The sequence below is a fragment of the Lagenorhynchus albirostris genome, chromosome 5, assembly GCF_949774975.1.
Source record: "Lagenorhynchus albirostris chromosome 5, mLagAlb1.1, whole genome shotgun sequence".
Taxonomy (NCBI): Eukaryota; Metazoa; Chordata; class Mammalia; order Artiodactyla; family Delphinidae; genus Lagenorhynchus; species Lagenorhynchus albirostris.
Genome location: NC_083099.1, coordinates 41,821,093 through 41,842,261, shown reverse-complemented (window position 1 = coordinate 41,842,261; position 21,169 = coordinate 41,821,093). Strand labels below are relative to the sequence as shown.

The 21,169-nt window shown below is 38.4% G+C and overlaps 1 protein-coding gene and 1 long non-coding RNA gene across 2 annotated transcripts in view; one reads left to right on the top strand and one right to left on the bottom strand.

Moving 5' to 3' along the window:
• The first annotated feature begins 1,327 nt into the window (after positions 1 to 1,327).
• LOC132520459 (uncharacterized) overlaps positions 1,328 to 21,169 on the top strand; it is a 42,251-nt gene continuing 22,409 nt past the window's right edge. Inside the window, exons 1-2 of the long non-coding RNA XR_009540551.1 lie at positions 1,328 to 1,531; positions 5,287 to 5,341. This is a non-coding gene — a long non-coding RNA (uncharacterized LOC132520459). The remainder of the gene's footprint in view (positions 1,532 to 5,286; positions 5,342 to 21,169) is intronic.
• ARL14 (ADP ribosylation factor like GTPase 14) lies at positions 17,174 to 17,752 on the bottom strand. The gene has a single exon (XM_060149206.1). It carries the CDS (start codon positions 17,750 to 17,752, stop codon positions 17,174 to 17,176), a length of 579 nt encoding a protein of 192 aa, XP_060005189.1.

The following is a 21,169-nucleotide window of genomic DNA, read 5'->3' as shown; positions in this document are numbered from 1 at the left end:
AAGGCTTCTCTGTGCAGGCAATTCTCAAACTGAAATCTGAAGATTTTTTAAAAGGCAACAATGCAAAATTTAGGGGAAAGAGCATTCCAACCAGAGGGCCCTGCAGCACAGCAGGGAGACAGAAAGTGGTAGATAAGGTAGGTGAAGAGGCACGTGTAGATCATGCAGTTCTTTGCAAGTAAGCATAGGGAGTGTGGATTTAAATCTCCAAGCAAAGGAGAAGCCATTGGTAGATTGTAAGAAGGGGAGCAATATAATCTAGATTATACTTTTTGTCATTTTTTGTTTGTTTTTTTTAAATGATCCCTTTAGAAGTATGGAGAATGGATTGCAGAGGGAGTGAGGCCCACTGGAAGGCAGCAGTGCGATCCACAGATGATTTCGGCTCAGAGTAAAATGGTGTTTGTGAAAATGGAGAGGTGAATGCAGTTTTGTAAATGGAGTCAAAAGAACTTGCTGATCCATTGGATGGAGGAGAAGTAGAGGAAGGAGAGCTGTACATTCACTTCAGAATATAGACTATCTATGTTCCTTAGGATTCTTTGTAACCTCTTGCATGTTCCTCAGTAAGGAGTTAAACTCTTTTGACACGTTTTCATTTTATATTTGTATATTTGCATGCAAATATATTTGTGGGCTTTCACCGTTTAAAAATAACTAATCTTTTTTTTTTTTTTTTTTTTGTGGTACGCGGGCCTCTCACTGTTGTGGCCTCTCCCGTTGCGGAGCACAGGCTCCGGACGCGCAGGCTCAGCGGCCATGGCTCACGGGCCCAGCCGCTCCGCGGCACGTGGGATCCTCCTGGACCGTGGCACGAACCCGTGTCCCCTGCATTGGCAGGCAGACTTCCAACCACTGCGCCACCAGGGAAGCCCAAAATAACTAATCTTTAACAGATGAAATGAGTTGAAGAGTGAATGGGAAATGAGAAGAGGAAACACTTGTATATAACTCCTTAAAGAAGTCTGGATTAAACGTCTTGTTCTCTCCAGAGAGGCAGCACCTACGTTGCTCTGAGGAACTACCCAATCACTACCGCGTGCCGACTCAGTGCAATCGTCAGACAAGATGCCCCTTGGTCCAGATATGTCCCTTCCAGGAGGCCAAAGCCATCGATTACTACAAACTGCTGTCACACTTACTCCAGACGAACACCACCGCCTGCTCCTCTTGCAAACCGCCTTTGGAGATCTTCGGAGGCAAGAACCCCCGCGGGGAGCCAGAAGCGCCAGCGGAGGCGGAGAATAGTGTGACGTCAGTGCGTCGCGCGGGCCAGGGGCGGGGTCTAGCTTTTCCTCGGTTCCCGGGCGGCTCCAGGTGGGGGGGTGGAAAGGTGCCGTGACGCCATCTCACTGCGCGGGCCAAAGGCCGGGCTTAGTCCCCGCCCCACGTTTGGTTCGTGGTACCCTCCAGGTCTGAGGCGGGCGGCCGGGCGCTGTGTTCGTTGTGTGCGCGCGGTGTTTTTGGTTGCTTTGGCCTTCTTGCTACTCTCCGGTCCTTCCGCCAGCCTCGAGCCCTCACCACTCTCGGTGTAAGTAGTATTTTAAAATTGAAGAACCAAAGGCACGGAGAGGTGAAGTAACTTGCACAGGATAACACAGCAGATTTGGATTCTAGATAGTCTAATAATTCTCTTCACTATAAAAGGAACATAATCGTAGCTTACTCGTGGAATGTTTTGAGAGGATGCGTGTAAAGCTCCTTACATGCTCTTTACCTATGGTGGGTCTATCCATCCACTCCAGAGCAGGGACCGATTTTGCTTTCTAGCTGGCGCCGCACCGCCTCGATACAAAGGACAGAGTATCCTGAGCGAAGGGCCTGAAGCCAAGATTGCCGATCTTACCCAGCAAAGGGTGAGGTCAACATGTAGGCGCGTCTCAGCTGCACTCTACCAATTACACACGTAGGCACAAATACAAATGTGCACCTTCTCATCTCTCTGTCTCTTTTTAAATTGACATTACCCTTCCTACACTAATCCAGACTGAAAATCTCTAGTCATACTTGCTCTTTCATACGCTGCACATCTGATTACTCACTGACTCCTGTCTCCTGTTCCTTCCCTGCTCTCTATTTCTACTAGGTAAGACTTCATCAGATGATCTCTTACTCTTTCGAACTGATTCATCTGTTCAATTAGTAAATATTAATCATGAATAAAAATCATCACCAAACGCTGCCTATTTTACCCCTCCTCAGCTCATAGTGGGATTATACTTCCTGGTCCTGGTCCATGAGGTGTAAGTGGATGTGACCCTTGTCACTCTCAGACACAGCATTTAATTGCTGTTTCGAGGTGCTCCAGAACTCTTTTCCCTCTTGCCCAGAAGCAGGCAACGTTTGAAGTGGTGGTAGCTTCATCAGCCTGCATCCCTGAATGGTTAAGATGAGCGGAGGCCCACGTTGACCGATGAGGAGCATGTAGCATGGGAAAGAGATAAACTTCTTTTGTTTTAAGGCACTGAAACTTTTGGTGCTATTGGTCACCACAGCATAACTTAGCCTGTCTTGATTGATACAAGTGCCTATGGGAGTGAGAAAAAACAAATTTGGTCTCTGTTCTAGTGGAGCTTATACCAGAGGTATCTCTATAAAATATAAATCTGACCCTCTTCCCTGCTTTAAAACTTTTATTTAAAAATATCTATCCATTGCTTGAAGGATAAAGTCCAAACTCTTAGCCTGGCATTCTAGGCCCTTTACCACTAGGCCCCAAATTGCACTTCCATTACACTTTTCCATCTATTTTATGGTCCAGCCAAACTATACTACTGGCTGTTTACTGCCTTGATCCATATGCTTTCAAACCCCTGCCTGAACCTTCACCGATGCCATACCTTCAAACTGGGATGCTCTCCACCCATGTTTGCATATCCTGGTTTACTCCCCTGTGCTCACTAAATACCTCATGCCACCCCCTACTAACCCTTTTAGAACCCTCATAACAACCTTAACTACATGTTTCAGTGATTGTCTTCCTTCAGAGCTGTAAACCCCTTAAGAAGTCCATCTTATTCAGCGTTGGGTCAGGCATATATAAGGACTTACACATTTGTTAAATGAATGGCTTGTTGGATCCCTCAAGGTTCACTAGAAATGCTGTCAATTCCATGTATTAGTTTCCTATTTCTGCTGTAACAAATTACCACATAATTAATGGCTGAAAAAACATAAATTTATTACCTTACAGTTCTGTAGGCAGGTCTGTATTCCTTTGCAGAGGCTCTAAAGGAGAATCTGTTTCCTTGCTTTTTCTAGGCACTAGAGGCTGCCCACATTCCTTGCATTGTAGTCCCCTTATTTTATCTTCAAAGCCAGCAATGTTGCATCTATGAGCATTCTTCCATAGTCACATCCTCTAACTGTGAACTCAGTGGGGAAAGTCCCTCTGATTGTAAGGATCCTTGTAATTAGATTAGGCTCACCTGGATAATCTTGGATGATCTCCCCATCTCAGCATACTTAATTTAATCATGTTTTCCTTTCTTGACATGTAAAGTAACGCATTCACAGTTCCTGGGACTAGCACAAGGGTATCTGTGGGGGGGCCATTATTCTGCCTATCACATTGCAGAGTCTTTCCTTGCTTCTCTCTCTCACTTGACATTTACCCTTCAACATCAGCCAAATGAACTCTTCCCTAAGGAGCATCAGGAGTCTCCTTGAAGTAGGGTAACCAAATATGGGCCAAACTTAGACACTTTTAAGAGTGAAAGGGAGTACCATAAACAGGTCAGCAGGTGTACACTGGTCTGACCAGATATGGCAGAATGAAATGGATGTGTGACCTGCAGAGGCCCTACCCCGAATTGCAGCAACTTAATTATAGACTTCTACCCTCCAACCTGGTCTCTTAAAAATCAAGTAGATGTTGGGAGGTTTTACTTTCCTCAGAAGATTTATGCTTTAGACTGGAGATGGGACACTATCTGGCTCAGCAGGCTAAACAGAATCTTTTTTCTTTACAGTTTTAACAATACATAAATAATATATAAACAACATAATATTTATATTAGGGACACGAGACTTTATGATGTATATTGCATATATGTACATCAAATGTATATGCAAGTATATATCAAACTCACAATTTGACATTTGTCTTTTGATTTTGTTACTGATGAAACCTCTTTTAATGGGTAGTTCCAATACACCTTGTAGCCACATGACAAAAGATGAAAAGAATTCAGGGTCAGGAAGCTGAGGATTGTACTTGTAAATGGTGATTTTCAGCTTTGGGGAGAAAGGAAAAAAACATGCTAAAGTAGGGATCCCATAGCTTTTCCTAAACCTTTATCTGATCAAGGTTTCCCATTTCAAAGTCTCTTAATCCTAGATCACAGATAAAGCCAGAAGATATTTCAGGAAATCATCTTGTGATCTTATTATACAAATAAGTTGAGTGTTGTACTCAAGGTTAGTTATTACTTTGCAGTGTGTGGCTTTCCAATTCTATCATGTCCTTGACATTTTTCTCTGTAAGAGAGCCTCCCCCCAACCCCACACCTTTTCTTTCCTTTTCAACTTCTTATATTTTTATTATATACCACTATGGACTTAGAGTTTTTATTTTTATTTATTCAATGTGTTGTCATCTGTATTCTTTTTTGATGTCCAGATTGTCTCAGATTTGGCCAGTGGGAGTCCCTTTAAGCCACCACTTTTGACCTATCTCCATCAGCCTTTGAGTTCTTTCTTACTTCCTGGCATAAGATATTTCAGGCTCACTTGTACTTTACATGCCCCAGATCTGAACTGCCATTTCTCCGAGAAGCTCTGGTTCCTTTCAGTGAGGTATCATATTTAGAAACCAAGATCTGGGCTCTAGGTGCACTAGTTGCTACTGGGGTGTCATTGCCTCTTAACCCTTTTAGTTTCCCTTTGGCATGTCCACTTTTTTTTTTTTTTTTTTTTTTTTTTTGCGGTACGCGAGCCTTTCACTGTTGTGGCCTTTCCCCTTGTGGAGCACAGACTCCGGACGCGCAGGCTCAGCGGCCATGGCTCACGGGCCCAGCCACTCCGCGGCATGTAGGATCTTCCCGGACCGGGGCACGAACCCATGTCCCCTGCATCCGCAGGTGGACTCTCAACCATTGCGCCACCAGGGAAGCCCCTGCATGTCCACTTTTGCATTCTTTTGTTCAGCTGAGTAATATTTCACTCTGGGAATATACCTTTTTCTTTTTAAACCAGTCTCCAATGGAAGAACGTTCAGGTTATTTCCAGTATTTTGCTATTACAAATAATGCCACAATCAATAACCTTCTACATATGTTGTTTTAGATCTGTGATTGTCTTCAGGGAAAGATTTCTACAAGTGAGGTTGCTAGAGTAAACGGTAAGTGCACCCAACTGGATGGGATTAACTGTTTTGATCAATTGTCTGCCATATTTAAAAGGAAATGTCTAATTTGAAAGATTTAACATAAGGAGTTTAATAAAAAGTTTCAAAAGTGCAAATGTAGCTTTGTTGGATAGTGCAGGATTCTCTACAGAAGTCATATTTCTTTTTCCAACAGCACTGGAAGAGATTATTCATTTTCCCACAGTTTCAACCAGCAGAATTACAGAATATGATATCAGACTTTTAGATTTTTACAAACATGATAGGTGAGAAGTGGTATCTAAATGTACTGTTAATTTGCATTTCTCTAATAGTGAAGCTGGAGATTTTTTTCATTTGTTTAAGGATGATTTGAATATTATTGATTGTTAACAGTGTGTGTGTCTTTTGTACATTTTTCTACAGAATTTTGGTTCTTTTTCTCTTGATAAGTATTCTTTTAGGAACATAAGATATTTATGTATGATATATATTGCAAATATTAACACCCAGTTTGATAATTGTATTTTGACTTTGTTTATGATGTTTGCCACAACATTCATTTTTATGTAGTCAAATTTATCAATATTCTCTTTTATTATGTCTGGATTTTGAGTCATAGTTAGCAAAAACTAGTACAAATTTTGGCATTAATTTTTTCCTGTCATAGGTGATTTGAAATTTACAAATTTAACTACTCAAACTACTCATGTTGATTCTTCAACACATAAGGCTGTAGTCATCAGTCATCTAATAGCTAAAAGTTTTTACATCTCTTTTATTCCTTATTTTTAAAGAATCCATTTAGAATAACCTGATTTTGACCTTTTAGAAAGCAATTTGACAGTATGTATTGAGGCATAAGACTTTGCAACCTTGAAATACTATCCTAAGGGAAAAAAATCCTAAGCCCAGAACCTAATACAGTGCCTGGTATTTATTAAGTATTCAGGCAATAGTTGCAGAATAGGGGAATAAATATGAGGGAGGGGAAATACACGCATGAAGATGTTTGTTGCTGAATTATTTACATGAAAAATTGGCTGCAACCTAAAAAACCAATAGTGGAGAAATGATTAAATAAGCTATGGTTTACCTACTTCATTGAAAATGATGTAACACTGAAATGGTGTTTCTGAAAGATATATAATAATATGGTAAAGCTATATAATATATGGATATGATGATAGATGAAAAAACAAATTACCAAATTATCAAAAAAGATTTATTGAATATATACACACATTGAAGAAAAATAAAGACTGGAAGAAAATGTAGCAAAATGCTAACAGAGTGTTGTATTTTCCTATTTTCCAAACTTTCTTTTTCTGATGAAAAACTAAAAATGTTTAAATATTCATTGTCTGCTCTCTAGCTGTTCTTAGACTCTGAGTGCAGCAATGGAGAGATCATTTGAAAATGTGAAGTAGGGCTTAGAAGAGAATTACACAGAGGTACACTACAGAATTCTCTCCAAACAACTGGCAGTAGGAGCTTGATTATATACAAAAGACCACTGTAAATGCTTTCACAATTTTAGGTGGCTGTGTGGCTTTGAGTCTCAGATCTCTTAAGTGAGGATAATAATGGTATCCCGTATAGTTAATGTAAGGATGAAATGAGATAATACATATAAATGCTTAGAACAGAAACTGGCCGACAGTGAGTGTGAACTAATGTTAGCTGTTTTGGTTTTTGGTTTCTGGGTTTTTTTCTTAAATTATAAAAACTTGGTTACAATGCCCCCATGTGTCTGTACATTGCAATATTTCTGGTCATTAAAAGGATTTCTTATTACTTTAGATCAATGCATTTGAAATGACAGTTCTAGGGCCATGCATTATCCACTCATGTTTTATATAGACTCTGAAGATTAAACAGCTCTTTTGAAAATAATGTTTTATCCCCTGAATATAAAAGTAACACACACTCACTATATAAAATTTGGAAAGTACTAAGAACTATAAGGAATTATAGCCATCTATAATGTAACCACCCAAACATTTTGGTGTGTTTTTATATTTTCTATGTAAATATATATACATATATATTTATGTGTGTGTGTATATATATATATATTTGCTTTATTTTTACAAATTCAGGGTAGTGTATGTTTTTACACAGGAATAAATTTTAGCATAAATGTAAAATGTATATTTTACTTTAAAACAAGAACAGAAATGTAACTATGTAGATAATGGAGGTTGTCCCATGGTAAACAGAGGATTGCATCTTGTTGTCACCAGTCTCTCATGTTTCCCATTAAGAGTAGGTACATTGAACTAGAGTGGAAAGATGCCTTAAAAAATGCTTTAAAGTGAAAGAAAATCCAACCTGATTTAGAAGTACAATGCCACTTATGTATAACTTGAGGAGGGAATTATGAGAATCAGTTTGTTGTACTAAGGAGGCTTTCCTCTTCCTCTTTTCAAAAATTTATTATTTATTTATTATTTTTTTAGCTGCACTGCACAGCATATGGGATCTTAGTTCCCTGACCAGGGATCAAACCTGCATTCTCTGCATTGGAAGTGTGGAGTCTTAACCGCTGGACTACCAGGGAAGTCCCTCCTCTTTTTTAATATAATAATTAGTTGGTAGCAAATCTCTATTTTAAAATTATTTCTTATCTGTATATAAAATGTGGCATTTTGTATAAGAAATAGGAAAAATAAGAATGTAATTATATGTATTTGATTAGTTTTGCAATGAGAAAACAAAAGAAGGGTAAATCAGAAACTAATGAAAATAGTTACAGGTTAGGGATAGGTGGGAAAGGCTAGGATGTGAGCCAGACTTCTCTGAATATACCTTTTCATACAGTCCTCACTTCTGAGGCATGTAAATATTCTATGAATTTAAAAATTAAAATTAACTCAAAAGATAAAGAAGAGTCAAACCTTAAAATTGAATACAAATAGCAAAAATCAACCAAAATCAATATCATATTTATAACACAGGCACAGAAAAAATTAATTAAAGTAACTTTTGAACACCGCGCTGAATAAAAACAGAAAGAACTAGAAAGAAGTCTTGAACTTTCCCGAGTGGGTTTATCAGAGATGGCAGTTTAGTATAGTGATTCTGGAAGTATTTTGTTGTGTTGTAGCATAAGGCAAATGAGTAACTGTACTGATGCTTTTTAGAACCAGAGTTCTTTGTAGGAGAAGAGGGATACAAATAAAAATGGGGAAGATAAGGAAACATCCTATGGTGTTGATTCAATCTGGAGGTATCAATATTATTTTTAAATATATATATAAATATATAGGTATTTCCTTGCTTTTAAAGATATATATAGTATGTTATGTGTGTGTGTGTGTGTGTGTGTGTGTGTGTGTGTGTATATATATATATATATATATATTTCCTTGCTTTTTCTGTTGAATGGGCCTATAAGCAGTGACACCCCAGTAACAGTGAGCACAGCTAGCACCATTATTCAGTTTCTAAATACCATTCCCCAGTGAAAGGCACCAGGACTCCTGGGAGAAATGGTTAATTCCAGGTCTGAGGCAGCTGTGTAGGGAAAGTACAGGATGACTCAGTGTCCTCCCAAACAAGGAATTACTCAAAGACAAATGGGGACATGTCAACAGAATACAGAAGCTGGCTTAAAAGAACTTCTCCTGGGCAAATTTGGGACAGTTTGAGCATTAAAAAGAATTGGGACAGAAATGGATCATAACAGTGTCAGTAACAACACAAATTCTAGGAATTTAATTTCATACACCTCCACCCCACCCACCCCAGATATTCTGACAAATAGGTCTGGGGTCGGGTTTGAGAATTTTACATTTCTTTTTTTTTTTTAACATCTTTATTGGAATATAATTGCTTTACAATGGTGTGTTAGTTTCTGCTTTATAACAAAGTGAATCATTTATACATATACATATGTTCCCATATCTCTTCCCTCTTGAGTCTCCCTCCCTTCCACCCTCCCTATCCCACCCCTCCAGGTGGTCACAAAGCACTGAGCTGATCTCCCTGTGCTATGCGGCTGCTTCCTACTAGCTATCTATTTTACGTTTGGTAAAATAGTGTATATATGTCCATGCCTCTCTCTTGCTTTGTCACAGTTCACCCTTCCCCCTCCCCATATCCTCAAGTCCATTCTCTAGTAGGTCTGTGTCTTTATTCCTGTCTTACCCCTAGGTTCTTCATGAGATTTTTTTTTTCTTAGATTCCATATATATGTGTTAGCATACGGTATTTGTTTTTCTTTCTGACTTACTTCACTCTGTATGACAGTCTCTAGGTCCATCCACCTCACTACAAATAACTCAATTTCATTTCTTTTTATGGCTGAGTAATATTCCATTTTATATATGTGCCACATCTTCTTTATCCATTCATCCAATGATGGACACTTAGGTTGTTTCCATCTCCTGGCTATTGTAAATAGAGCTGCAATGAACATTTTGGTACATGACTCTTTTTGAATTATGGTTTTCTCAGGGTATATGCCCAGTAGTGGGATTGCTGGGTCATATGGTAGTTCTATTTGTAGTTTTTTAAGGAACCTCCATACTGTTCTCCATAGTGGCTGTACCAATTCACTTTCCCACCAGCAGTGCAAGAGTGTTCCCTTTTCTCCACACCCTCTCCAGCATTTATTGTTTCTAGATTTTTTGATGATGGCCATTCTGACTGGTATGAGATGATATCTCATTGTAGTTTTGATTTGCATTTCTCTAATGATTAATGATGTTGAGCATTCTTTCATATGTTTGTTGGCAGTCTGTATATCTTTGGAGAAATATCTAATTAGGTCTTCTGCTCATTTTTGGATTGGGTTGTTTGTTTTTATTGTTATTGAGCTGCATGAGCTGCTTGTAAATTTTGGAGATTAATCCTTTGTCAGTTGCTTCATTTGCAAACATTTTCTCCCATTCTGAGGGTTGTCTTTTGGTCTTCTTTATGGTTTCCTTTGCTGTGCAAAAGCTTTGAAGTTTCATTAGGTCCCATTTGTTTATTTTTGTTTTTATTTCCATTTCTCTAGGAGGTGGGTCAAAAAGGATCTTGCTGTGATTTATGTCATAGAGTGTTCTGCCTATGTTTTCCTCTAAGAGTTTGATAGTTTCTGGCCTTACATTTAGGTCTTTAATCCATTTTGAGCTTATTTTTGTGTATGGTGTTAGGGAGTGTTCTAATCTCATACTTTTACATGTACCTGTCCAGTTTTCCCAGCACCACTTATTGAAGAGACTGTCCTTTCTCCACTGTACATACCTGCCTCCTTTATCAAAGATAAGGTGACCATATGTGCGTGGATTTATCTCTGAGAATTTACATTTCTAAGCAGCTTGCAGGTGAGGTTGCTGCTGCTGATCTATGGACCTCGGTTTGAGTAGCACTGGATTATAAAAGTTTGAATTCAAAACGTATCTATGAGTCTAGGGCTTCCCTGGTGGCGCAATGGTTAAGAATCCCCTTCCCAGTGCAGGGGACATGGGTTCGAGCGCTGGTCCGGGAAGATCCCATATGCCGCGGAGCAATTAAGCCCGTGCACCACGACTACTGAGCCTGCGCTCTAGAGCCCGCGCGCCCGCGCGCCTAGAGCCCGTGCTCCTCAACAAGAGAAGCCACCGCAATGAGAAGCCCGCGCCACAACGAAGAGTAGCGCCTGCTCGTGGCAACTAGAGAAAAGCCCGCGCACAGTAATGACCCAATGCAGCCAAAAGTAAATAAACTAAATAAATAAATTTATAAAGAAAAAAGTATCTGTGTGGATTAAAATGCAATCTACTGTTTAAAAAGTATCTCTGAGTCTATAATGAGAGAGAAAGGGGAGGTGGAGATTGATTGCTTGCTTATGGAGAAGAGAGTTTAAAAAAAAAGTAAGCTCTTTTTTACAAATGAATGCCAACTCATAAATGTACAAGGAAAAACAGGTTTAGCAAATCACCATTTTGCAGTTCCCAGTGTAATAACTGACTCAGGAAAGGATCATCAATGTATGATAAAACCATTAAGAGAAAGGCTTTGGGGGAACAGAATGTTCATATGGTCTCAAAATATCATACTTACCATATCAAATTACTTACTTAGAACGGAGGGGAAAGTTATATTTTTACCATGGGGAAATCTAGTGGGCATTATCATAAAGGAAGTGATCAAATGAAGCGTCATCAATAATGGGACAGTGTGACCCTATGTGCCTCCTAATGGATTTAGTGGGAACTGTAACAACACCTAAGGAATATTCTTGCCAAAAATGTTTAACTTGAATTTAATCATGAAGAAACAATCAGACAAATCCAGACTGTGGGACAGTCTTTAAACTATCTGGACTGGACTCTTCAAAAATTTCTAGGTCATGGAAAAATAGGAAAAGACAGGGGAAATACACTAAATTGAAAGTGATGACCAAATGCAATAGATCAGAGAAATTTAATGGTAAAAACTGTTAAATTTAAATTGTTAAATTCATTGTATGATAATACATGAGGTTTTTAAAAACGATCTTGGAAATTGGAGGACTAGGTTCAGTAAGTGCTTAATCAGTTCCCCATTTCTTTAAAATAGTGTTGATAATATTTGTTATGCTTCCCCATAAGATTTCATGAGAACAAAATGAGATAATGTTTGTGAAAATACTACCCATATGGTTATCATCCAATAACCAACTTTTATATTTGTGTGGTATTTTCAAGGTAAAATGTGCTAATCTAATCTACTGATAGTTAACACTATGCTAAAAATCTGGTGGACACTATATCCCATAATACGTTAAAGTACTATTTAGTCCTGCCAAAGGAGAGGTCTCTCTGGCTTCTGTCTTTCTGCTTCTCAGTCTCTGTCTGTCTGTCTCTGTCTGTGGAGACAGAGCTCCTGCAAACAAGAGCAGGCCCGCCTGTAAGCAGGGCTTACAAAAGCCTGACAGATGATGTTTCCTGGGTTGTTCCTCCACATACTCAACACACTGATGCCTCTGCAGATTGTCCCTTGGTGCCACCTACGAGGGACAAGCACTTCAGGACACTCCATCTGAAATTCGCAGTCTTCCTTGGTTTGGCAGAACCCAATTTGTTCATCATCAGAACATAACAATGTTCAGCTTTTTAAAATGAAAAATTAATTTTAACATGTATCAGTCACTGCTGCCACTTTGCTTATTTGCCATTCTTTATTCTTAGGCCCTGCAGGCATTTTTTTTCACCTGGGAATACTTAGAAAATCAGATAGAAATATTTAACTGATATTTACCTTTCAGTCTCTAACCAAGGAACATTTCAGAAGTGTGATTTTGGTTGCTACAGATCCATGGCAGCATACTACATTGATAAATGTTTTGTCGTGCTACGCATAGATAACAGAGAATAAAATGTATGACAGTAATAAATATCAAGGCATGCATATTCACAGCTTCTTTCCTCTCACCTGCTAAGGAATATTTTGGTGTTGTCCATGTAACCTTTTTCCCTTCCTTTAAGTCTGGCCTTAATTAGGTAGAGCAGAATGAAGAGTGTACTGTGTGTGTGTGTGTGTGTGTGTGTGTGTGTGTGTGTGTGTGTGTGTGTGTGTGTGTGTGTGTGTGTTGGAGTGTGTAGAGAAGCATGTTGGGAGAGCAGAAAGGAAATGCCTAAGAAAGGAAAGATTGGTAAAATTTACATTGAAAAGAAAGCAAATGACTGAGGAAAGGTAGATTAGATCCCAGGGAAGAAATGGGATAAAGCATGAGAGTATTTAAGTTTCTTGGAGAATATTAGCAGAGATTTTAAGGAACAGCTGCTTATGGGGGAGAGACGTTGAAATGACAGATAGGAAAAAGCTATTTTATAAGTTTTGCTCTACATTAAGGACGTATCTGCTCACCACACACACCACACACACCCAGTTTTCTGAAGTAAAGATTTTAATTGCTTTTCATTATTTTTCGGGACTGTTTTCTCTGAATTTTACATTATGCTAAGACTGGGCCACAAAGGGCTTGACTTAATTCAGACTACCGAAATAGTCAGGAACACCAGGATACATTTTCTATTCTGACATTTTCTATAGACATAAGCTAGTGACCCCTAATTTTAAGATTATTAAGAAGGTTGTTTTTTACTCCCCCCGCAGTTTTACTGAGAAATAATTGGCATACAACACTGTGTAAATTTAAGGCACACAGCATGATAGCTTGATTTACATATATTGTGTGAAATGATTACCACGGTGGCTCAGCTAACATCATCTCATATAGATACAATAGACAGAAAAGGAAGAAGAAAAGGAAAAAGAAACAAATTCTTGTGATACAAACTTTTAGGACCCTCTTAACATTTGTACCTCTTGACTACCTTTCCGCAATTCCCCCTCCCCTCATTCTCTGCCTTTGGTAACCACAAGTCTGATCCCTTTTTTATGCATTTAGTTTTTGTTTTTTGCTTTTCTAGGTTTCACATATGAGATCATACAGTATTTATCTTTTCTCTGTCTGATTTACTTCACTTAACGTAATGCCTTCAAGGTCCTAGGAAGGTTTTTTTAAAATCAAATAGGGAAAATGTTAAGGGACGATGCATTTTTTTAAAAATATGCACATTTGCAGTTTTAATAATCTCGTGAAATTTAGGAAAAACTCTACTGTGAAGCATTTAACATTGCCACTCCCCTGAGATCTTCCTGAAATCAGAAACTCTTTTTGCCACAGTCTTTCAGCATGTTTCTTATATCTGTTACTGCACTTAATTCATTCTGCCTAGCTTGTTTTTCAAAGAAATTTCTTACTATAAAAGCAGTATATGTTGGCCTAAATTTATTCTTTTCCCCCCAGCTTTATTGAAGTATAATTAACAAATAAAATTGTAATATATTTTCTATTATGTATATAATAATATATTAAAGTACACAGTGTGATGATTTGGTATATACACTGTGAAAGTATTCCCACAATCAAGTTAATTAACACATTCTCCATCACCTCACATAGTTACTGGTTTTTTTTTTGGTGGTGATAGAACGTTTAAGGTTTACTCTCTTGGCAAATTTCAAGTATATAATACAGTATTATTAACTATAGTCACCATGATGTACATTAGATTCTCAGAACTTATTCATCGTATAACTGAAAGTTTGTACCCTATTACCAACCTCCCCCATCACACCACCACCACCACCACCCCCTTGGCAACCACCAATCTACTTTCTGTTTCTATGAGTTTGGCTTTTTTAGATTCCACATATAAGTAAGATCATACAGTACTTGTCTTTCTCTGTCTGACTTGTTTCACTTAGCATAATGCCAAACTCCAGGTTCATCCATGTTATCACAGATGTCAGGATTTCTTTCTTTTCGTGGCTGAATAATATTCCACTGTGTATATATACCACATTTTCTCTATCCATTCATTCATCAGTGGACACTTATGTTGTTTCCATGTCTTGGCTATTGTAAATAATGTTGTAATGAACATGGGAGTGCAGATATCTCTTCAAGGTAGTGATTTCATTTCCTTTGGAGCTACACCTAGAAGTGGGATTGCAGGACCATATGGTAGTTCTATTTTTAATTTAGCCTGGATTTATTTTTTTTTAATTTTTTAAAATTTATTTTTATTGAAGTATAGCTGTTTTACAATGTTGTGTTAGTTTCAGGTGTACAGCAAAGTGATTCAGTTATACATACATATATTGTTTTTTGTTTTTTTGACTTTTTTTAATACAGCAGGTTCTTATTAATATCTATTTTATTCATATTAGTGTATATATGTCAATCCCAATCTCCCAATTCATCTCACCACCACCACCCCATATCTTCTTGGTTTTAGATTCTTTTCCCTTTTAGGTTATTACAAAATATTGAGTATAGTTCCCTGTGCTATACAGTAGGTCCCTGTTGGTTATCTGTTTTATATATAATAGTGTATGTATGTTAATCCCAAACTCCTAATTTATCCCTCGCCTGCCCCCTTTCCCTTTTGGTAACCGTGTGTTTTCTATGTCTGTGGGTCTATTTCTGTTTTGTGTATAAGTTCACTTGTATCATTTTTTTTCTTTTAGATTCCACATATAAGTGATATCATATGATATTTGACTCTGTCTGACTTACTTCACTTAGTATGATCACCTCCAGGTCCATCCACGTTGCTGCAAATGGCATTATTTTATTCTTTTTTATGGCTGAGTAACATTTAGCTTGAATTTATTCTTAATTGCGCTCATTGAAGACAGAGGCCATACCTTATTTATAAAACAATATCATGGCAATTAACAGCACAGGCCTTGAAGTCAGACACCTGAGTTTGAATCTTGGCTCTGCTACTCCTCACTTAAAATACCAAATAGTTTTCTGCGGTTGTTACTGTTGTTTAACTTTGTTTAGTCTCAGTACTCTCATCTGTAAAATTGAGATAATTATAGCTATTTCTCTCAGGGAAGTTGTGAACATTAAATGAAAAGATGTATGAAAGCGTTTAACAGAATTCCTGGCACACACGGTATTCAACCAATGGTAACTATAATTAACTATATGCCTACTTTATTATTTGAATCCCTACCATGTAGCACAGAAGGATTTGTTGCTGAACAACAAATCATGGCTAAGGTGAGAGAAGAAAACCACGGAAGAATCCAGGGGCTGGCAACCTTGCTTTACTATACCTTTATTTTTCTCTGTGACCTTAATATTTGGAGTCCCAGGGTGTGTAGTGGGGTTTTGGGGCCTGCTTCTAGCCCAGATGAGCCTTATTGGACGTGGGCTAGGAGGAAAGAGTGTCTTCTGTTAGTACCAGGGCCTCCCTGGGTGTTCTGAGCCTCTCAGGGGAATTGCAATTCAGTCTCCAGTTCCTTCTCCCCTCCTTGCCTTACCCCACAGTGTCTCTGGAGAGTCTCCTGGTGATGGGAACTTCCACTGACTAACCTGCATCTTCAGTGGGGTCCCCAGGAGTTGGGGACTCTCTTAAGCACCACCTCCTGCACGAAGCACTTCTTATTTCTCCAGGTCAGAAAGAGTTTCTCCTGTTATAGCACTTAGTACTTATTCCCCTGTTCTAGCTACTGGCTTTGTGTTGTTTCCCCTGTGAATTGCTAGGTGTCTGAGAGCAAAGTCTGGCTCTGGTTCCTGTTTGATCAGTACAGTGAGCTGTACGTATGTTCCCAAGTAATAACTGTTATATTGAATTTTACTGAAGCCGATCTTGGGATTGCAGCATCCAGCTGAGCGATAAGCCTTGCCCTCAAGTCTAAGGTGCTACCCTGACCCCAGAGCTTTAAGATACAAACTTCTCCCTATAGGAGAACACAGCCTCTGGGCAATTAACAGCCTAGAGTTCATTATTTGACTCATTGTAAGAAGTTCCTAGCAATAGATTTCAAAAAGCTAGCAGGAATGCAGAAAAAAACAAAAACAAAAACCCTTTATTTAGGTGATAGGGATTTACAAAATATTAACATCAAACATTTTCCTCTTCATAATTTAAAGTTCGACTTTTTACACCACCCAGCTATTACACAGGAGCATGGTGGAAATTCAATACCTGTAACAGCTGGAAACAGTCTGAAAGAATTCTGACTCTATTAGCAGAAGAATTCTGACTCTATTACTTAAACTTTTTCCAGTAGTCATATAAAAATAATAAGGCAAGAATTTATTTGGTCTCAAATATGATTATTCTGAATCATCCAACATGCACGAAATTGTAAAATTTTCATTCTCAATTATCATTACTACATAGTTTGCTAAAGTGCCTGGCCCCAGATAATATTTTCTAGATATTATTCTGAGTTGTTTAATGGAATTTAGGTGAAATAACATTTCAGGAAAAGTTTACCAGCTCGGCAACTTGATTTTCTCACTTGGCCTGGAGAAAAAATTACCCTTTCAACTTCATCAGCATCTCTTTCCCCACTTGGACCTCAGTTTTGCTTGAAGAATGCTAATATGTCTCCTCTTGATTTCATGTGGCTTTTCACAAATCCAGTTAACTTCTGGAACCCCTCCATCAGCCCGTCCCCGGTGACAGCACAGCAGGGCTGCACGTACCAGTTCCGGTCACTGCAGAGTTGCTTCACTTTGAACATTCTGGTGATGTCCTTGGCACTCAGAGCACCAGGCACGTCTTGTTTGTTGGCTAACAGGATAACAGGCACATTTTTAATGTGCTCATTCTTCAAAATCTGCTCAAACTCTCGCCTGGAGTCTTCCAGTCGCTGTGTATCTGTACTGTCTACAACATATACCAAGCCATCGGTGTTCTCACAGTAGAGGCCCCACACAGTTCTCATTTTTTCCTGTCCTCCAACATCCCAGACCGTAAGTGGAACACCCTTTTCCAACTCAATCATCTCCACGTTGAAACCTACTGTTGGGCTGGTCACAATATCCTTAGCAAGCTTTAATTTGTAAAGGAGAGTAGACTTCCCAGCAGCGTCAAGTCCCAGAAGAAGAATTCGGGCTTGCTTGGCTTTGGGGTTTTTAGAATTCAATAGACCCATTTCAGGCTTTTTTTTTTTTTCTTTGAAGACCTTTTCTTTTGGCTGGAGCCAGTGTTTCCTCTCCAGGTCTTGCATGAAAATGTTAAGAGGAAAGAAGAGAGCAAATGCTTCATGTTATAGTCTAAGAATAGGAACTTGCGTGCATTTATGTTGTAGCTTATCAACTTGATTATGGGCAAACAGTGTTTCATTTGCAGTCCCAACCAATCCTGAGGTATCTGTGATGTGAGTAACCAGCCAGTGTCATAGAAGCTCAAAGGGGAAATTCTTTGTGAGTGAGTAGGACTTAGGAGGGGCCTGCCTGTGTGACACTGCAGCTTGTTCTCTTCCAGATGTTGGAAGTCTAGGGTAATCAAAGGTTTGGATATGCACGGGAACATGGTTTGGTAGCGGGATAAAAACTTAACTTTACAAGTGGTTTGTAGAAATTCTCTAGTTATTTGACTATTTATCTTATCCCAGTTGTAAATAAGTAACCAGACTTCTGAAGCCATGAAGAGAGAGTTTACCTCACACTGCCCTGAGCAGTATCTTTAGTACTTTCCAGATTACTCAGTAGGAAACTTTAAACCATCCAAAGTTATCTGAACCTTACTTCCATAATCATATAGAGAATCACTTCTTTAATCTTCTAGATAGAAAATTTACACTATTCACAAGACCAAATTTACAGGAGGGGGAAGTTTGTAACACAAACACTTTTAAAAGTAAGCAGTCTGATTAAAGGTGGCGAATGAATATATTTATCTCCTCTCCTCAAGACTCCACCAAAATGATGGTAAAGGAATAAAAAGAACATATAAACTCATATCTAGAGCAGGAGAGTCCATCAGAGGGTGAGAGATTTCAACAAAATTCTGGAGCGTGGAATATAGATAGAAGATGAATGGTAACTAATGCAGCAGGATTAAGCTGAGGCTTGGAGTACTGATACACAGGATACAGAGGGAAGGGGCAAAATGAGCAACTAAAAAAGGGTTAACTGAAAGTCTGAATAAGGAACAGAAAACACACACACACACACACACAGACACCTCTGCTGGGTGACAATTCAGAGTGAGATGTTACACCCTGGGCCAAAAAAAAAATCTTTTCTAAAGAAATTGTATGATGTCAGAGAAGAGACCTTCATGTTTTGACAGTTGGGAGTTTCCACCTCATAATGCCTAATTCAACATTTAATTAACCTATAGCCAACCTGGCAGTTGGCAAACCTCACTCATGTACATGGAGTTCCCAGTCAGCTTTCAGTGTACAGAGGTTTTCATACTTAGTACATAACATGCCTCTAATATAATGAAAGACCAAGATAAAAATAAGAAGGTTTAAAGAAAGCTTTAACAGAGGTAATGCAGGGAACAGAAGAAAATGTTCAATAAGTTCTAATTAATATTTCCATAGAGATTTGCAAAGATATTGCATCCATAAAACAAGAAATGGATGCTATTTAAAAAGTCACTCAAAAAACAAAAACAGAACTCTTGAAAATTAAAAACATGGTTTCCAAAATTTAAAAAGATCAATAATAGGTTAGAAGAAAATCCAGACGTTTCAAAGTCTGACTTATAGGACTTTATTCCAGAAAGAACAGAAAATATGCAAAGAGGAAATTATCAAAGAAACAATATAAGACTATTTTTCAAAGCTAAAGAATAAACTCTCCAGACTGAAAGGCTTCCTCAATGCTTAGCAAGTTGATTTTAATTTTTTTTAAACTTAAAAAAAATATATATATATATATATATATATTTTTTTTTAATTTGGCTGTGCCGGGTCTTAGCCGCGGCACACGGGATCCTCGTTGGGGCATGCAGGATCTTTAGTTGCGGCTTGCGAACTCTTAGTTGCAGCATGTGGGATCTAGTTCCCTGACCAGGGATTGAACCCCAGCCCCCTGCATTGGGAGCACAGACTCCCAGCCACTGGACCACCAGGGAAGTCCCAGCAAGTTGATTTTTAAAAGAGCTGTATATACTAAGGCATAAAATATACATGTTTTATTTTTATTAAAACTAAAATTTTATTTTTTAAATTAAGTAGACTATTCTGGGTGTAGAAAGTACACTTATGAAGAAATTATGTAAACCTTTAAAAAACTATTAAATTCTTAACCAACTCCCTGTATCTCAGAAACCAGAGATAGCATTTTCATTCATTTATTCATCCATCCATTTATTCAGCAAATGTATATATTGATTGCCTACTGTGTGAACTACCATGTGCTAGATTCCAGGGAGGACACAAAGGTAAATTAGACCTTCCCTTAGGTGGCTTTCATTGGGGAGAAGTTTAAAGATATGTGAATAAAAATAATAATACAAAGTTTTAAAAAATATAAATGCTATAAGAAGAAAAAAGCTAACATATTCTAGAAATTCAAAGATTACTTCAGGATGGAGGGCATCAGGGAGATCACCTTAGAGAAGGTTCAACCTCAAACAGGCCTTCTAGAGATAGGGTAGGGGAAGGGTATTTATTAAAGAGATGGTCTGTGTGAGCAGAGTCTCAGAAATGGGAAAACATAGAATGTATATGGAAAAACAACAGGATACAAGTATGCACATGTAGTGGGTTTGTTTTTTACTATAAACACGTTTAACTATCATGAGAAAACTATCAGACAAATCTTGATTGTAGGACATGCTACAAGACAACAGACCTGAACTCTAAAATATGTCCATGCCATGAAAGACAGAAGAAAAAAAAGGAACAGAAGAAGAATGATCTAAATTAAGATATATTTAAGATACGTGATTGGATCCTTTGTTCAAAAAAATTGATTATTACTATAATTGGGGACATTTGATGATGATTATTCATATATTATTATATATATGAACTATATATTAGATGATATTGTTTATCAATGCTAAATTTCTTTTTTTTTTAATTTTTAAAAATTTATTTTGGCTGCATTGGGTCTTCGTTGCTGTGTGCAGGCTTCCTCTAGTTGCAGCAAGTGGGGGCTACTCTTCTTTGCGGTGCGTGGGCTTCTCATTGCAGTGTCTTCTCTTGTTGTGGAGCACAGGCTCTAGGCGCACGGGCTTCAGTAGTTGCAGCACATGGGCTCAGTAGTTGCGGCATGCCAGCCCTAGAACACGCGGGCTTCAGTAGTTGTGGCGCTCGGGCTCAGTAGTTGTGGCACACAGGCTTAGTTGCTCTACGGCGTGTGGGATCTTCCCAGACCAGGGATCGAACCCATGTCCCCTGCATTGGAAGGCGGATTCTTAACCACTGCGTCACCAGGGAAGTCCAATGCTAAATTTCTTGAGTGCAATGATGATATTGTAGTTATGTAAGAGGATGTCCTTGCTCTAAAGAGATATATGTTAAAGTACTTAGGGGTGATATCAGCAAGTTAATTTTAATTGGTTCAGTGTACGCGCGCGCGCACACACACACACACATCAGAAATAC

Coding starts and splice junctions, on each gene's coding strand:
- ARL14 (XM_060149206.1), bottom strand. CDS start 17,752: ATGGGTCTATTGAATTCTAAAAACCCCAAAGCCAAGCAAGCCCGAATT.